Source organism: Mus pahari, chromosome 10, assembly GCF_900095145.1.
Source record: "Mus pahari chromosome 10, PAHARI_EIJ_v1.1, whole genome shotgun sequence".
Taxonomy (NCBI): Eukaryota; Metazoa; Chordata; class Mammalia; order Rodentia; family Muridae; genus Mus; species Mus pahari.
The window spans coordinates 82,444,019-82,447,454 of NC_034599.1; the positions used below are offsets into that span (position 1 = coordinate 82,444,019).

The 3,436-nt window shown below is 41.2% G+C and overlaps 1 protein-coding gene across 2 annotated transcripts in view; it reads right to left on the bottom strand.

Moving 5' to 3' along the window:
* Snx14 (sorting nexin 14) overlaps positions 1-3,436 on the bottom strand; it is a 62,937-nt gene that overhangs the window by 9,587 nt on the left and 49,914 nt on the right. For both annotated transcript variants that reach the window (XM_021206636.2, XM_021206637.2), the window contains 2 exons: positions 1,946-2,046; positions 152-263 (listed from right to left, as the gene is read on the bottom strand). In XM_021206636.2, coding sequence (XP_021062295.1) covers positions 152-263; positions 1,946-2,046 — 213 coding nt within the window. The remainder of the gene's footprint in view (positions 1-151; positions 264-1,945; positions 2,047-3,436) is intronic.

The window sequence follows — 3,436 nt, forward strand, 5'->3', positions numbered from 1 at the left end:
GAACTCACTCTGTAGACCAAGCTGGCCTCGAACTCAGAAATCCGCCTGCCTCTGCCTCCCAAGTGCTGGGATTAAAGGCGTGCGCCACCACGCCCGGCTCTACACCAGTTTTCGATGTATCCTCTTATACATGTTCTCTGAAAAGACTTACCAAGATTTACATCTGGAAGTATCTTATCTAGAAACTGTGTCTCCCCACCATTGGGGGAGAGGAAGTCAGCCAGAAGCTGGCTGTTACTCAGTTCCGGGTGCTGCACAAGTTTCTTCAATGAACAGAAACAGAGGAGGGAAACGGATTAGAAATCTAGAAGGAAAATCAAAACTGCTCTAAAATGATTGTAAACAATCAAAAAGCAAAACAAGGTGCCAAAATGTGTTCCCTAATCTAACTAAATGACTTTTAAGCTAATTCTGTTATCATTGAATAATTTACGTTGCTTATGGATATATTTGTAAATAATTATAGAGTTTATATAGCACAATGTACATATATAGAGAAAACCTACACACTGAGTAACAAAAGGAACAACGGAGTGAGGTGAGAAGGACACCTCCCAAGCTAAGTTAATCATGAAATCAAACAGAGTCTGAAGTCCTTAGATTACATTTCATTTTTATACCAAAATTTTCTTTCTTCTTTTAAATCCCCCACATCAAGTTTTTAAATAGCATAAAACTAATTAACACCCTCTCTAGGAAATATCTAGTATTTTATTGATCACTAATTTATAAAACTGAACCCTGAGGGTAACAGATGTAGCTCATAGTAGAATGCTTGGCTCACATGTGCAAAAGCCTGAATATCATCAACAGCAATGCAAACGATAGATATTCCTGTCAAAATTCTCATTCTTAAGGCCCAGAATGTACTATGTAGACTAGGCTGGCCTTGAACTCAGATCTTCCTGCCTCCACCTCTCAAATGCTTGGATTAAAGACACGTTTAAAATCCACATAGAAAAAGGTATTATACTGGCTAGCTGAAGTTATCACAGAGAAAGGAGCTTCAGTTGAGGAAATGCCTCCATGAGATCCAGCTGTAAGGCATTTTCTCAATTAGTGATCAAGGGTGTGAGGGCCCCTTGTGGGTGGTGCCATCTCTGGGCTGGGAGTCTTGGGTTCTATAAGAGAGCAGGCTGAGCAAGCCAGGGGAAGCAAGCCAGTATGCAGCATCCCTCCATGGCCTCGGCATCAGCTCCTGCTTCCTGACCTGCCTGAGTTCCAGTCCTGACTTCCTTCAGTGATGAAGAACAATGTGGAAGTGTAAGCTGAATACACCCTTTCCTCCCCAACTTGCTTCTTGGTCATGATGTTTGTGCAGGAATAGAAACCCTGACTAAGATAGGTATGTTTTAATTCTGTATAGGGCCAGGTATTACAGAGCAAAGCATGTGTGTACAAAAGACATCTGCATATCCATGTTTATTGTGATATTATGCATAATAGCCAAGCTATAGAATCAGACTAAGTGTTATCAGCAGATAAATGGATAAGGAAATGTGTTATGTATGCACAGTGTTGTTTCATTCAGTCACAAAATCAAAGAGATGTCATTTACAAGAAAATGGATGGAACTGGAGTCATCACGTTAAGCAAAATAAGCAAGGTTCCAGAAAGACAAATACCATGTATTTTCTCTCATAAGCATCTAGATATTTGTAAAGACATGAAAATGGATGAGGGCTCTTTGGGAGGAGGAACATAACCATCCATCAGGAGGTGGGGAAGGAAGAGAGCGGAGTAATAAGGGAAGTGAAGATGATCAAAATATATCATCCACACATGTGGAAATGTTATAATAGAACATTATTGTGTATATTAAATGCATGCTAATAAAAAAGTGAGGAAATAAATGAGGAAAACAGGAAACGGCATGTGCACATAAGAGAAGAGCAGCAAACTGCAGTTATCAGTGTCTCAATCAAGATGAGAGCTGCCACTGTACCTGCAGATACTCCTGGAACTCCTCTCTCTTCGACTTCAAAAACTCATAGTTTTTGGGACCAATAATCCTTTTAGATGGAAGCTGAGCATCAGGAAATGTGCCTGAAATCAGTGCATAAAGGTCTTACTATTTCAGCTTAATTTGAAACCACCATGAAATTTCAGATTCACCATACTGCCTTGTAGAGATGTGACATCTTTTCAATAATCTTCACACACTCAGAGTTTCAAGTTAGAAATTCAGACCAAAAAATGCCTCCTACTATCTAAAATACTACTCTCCTAAACATTCTATCGGGTTTTGACACTTCTACATGAGTAAAAGTCCTTTAAAAAGCTGCTCTGCATCCATGAGACATGGAAGAGGCCTTAACAGAGGGGACAGGGACTAACATAACATGTGGTCTTAGAGTGGGGCAGAAATACCAAGGGTAAAAAATTTAAGAAAGAATAAGGGCAGGGCGTGGGAGGTCACAACCAAAATTACTAACATAAGAACAAACCTTGTGAAAACCCACTTCTTTGGCCACATAGTGGTGGCACACAACTTTAATCCTAACACTGAGGAGATAGAAGCAGGTGGATCTCTGAGTCGACAGCTTACAGGACAGCCAGAGCTACATAGAGAAACACTGTCTTCAAAAACAAAATAAAAAGCAAATGAACGAGAAAAGAACCCCATACTTTTGTAAGCGAATAAAAAAGTTTGAAAGGAGGCACCCGGTATGAGTGGACAATGCTATTCCTAAAGGCGATCAGTTATTTACAAAAAATGCCAGGCCTGGGATGCCTCCCTATAAACTGCTGGTCAGGGAGGCCCCTGAGGCCTAACAAACAACACAGGCCATTATCAATATTGTAGTTGTCCACCAGAACTAGATGCTAAGACCTTATTACTGAAGACACGTTGTTTTAAATGTATGTGGTTTTTGCCAGCACATACGCATACCCACCTTGTGTATGCCTAATGTCCCATAAGGCCAGAAGAGGGTAACAGAAACCCTGGAACCAGAATTACAGATGGTTGTAAGCTACCATGTGGGTACTGAGAATTGAACCCTGGGCTTTTAAAAGAGCAGTAGCACTCTTAAATACCAAACCATTTCTCTAACTCTGATACAATGCACTTTGGTTGAGGACACAGAAAAAACAACTAGGAAAGTTCCTTCCTGCTGGCTAGCTCTCATAGCACCATACTGTGCTATGCAGGCTAGTAGAAGAGAAAAGATATCAATGGTCTTACCAAATGCTGGATGCTGCACAGGAGGGAATTTTGCCTGAGGTTATAGATCAAGTGAAAAGCTTATGATTGGGAGGTCAAAGGTCCTAGGGTAGAACCTACTACCAAGGCTTTGCTAAGTGGTTATGCTGTGTGGGGAGCCGCCCTCACATTCGCCATTACAAGATAGCGCTGATTGTCCTGTGCTCTAACAAACAAACAAGGCAGCTGCGCATGTGCTGGGTAGATTTCCACTCCCTTGTGCCCTGCCTT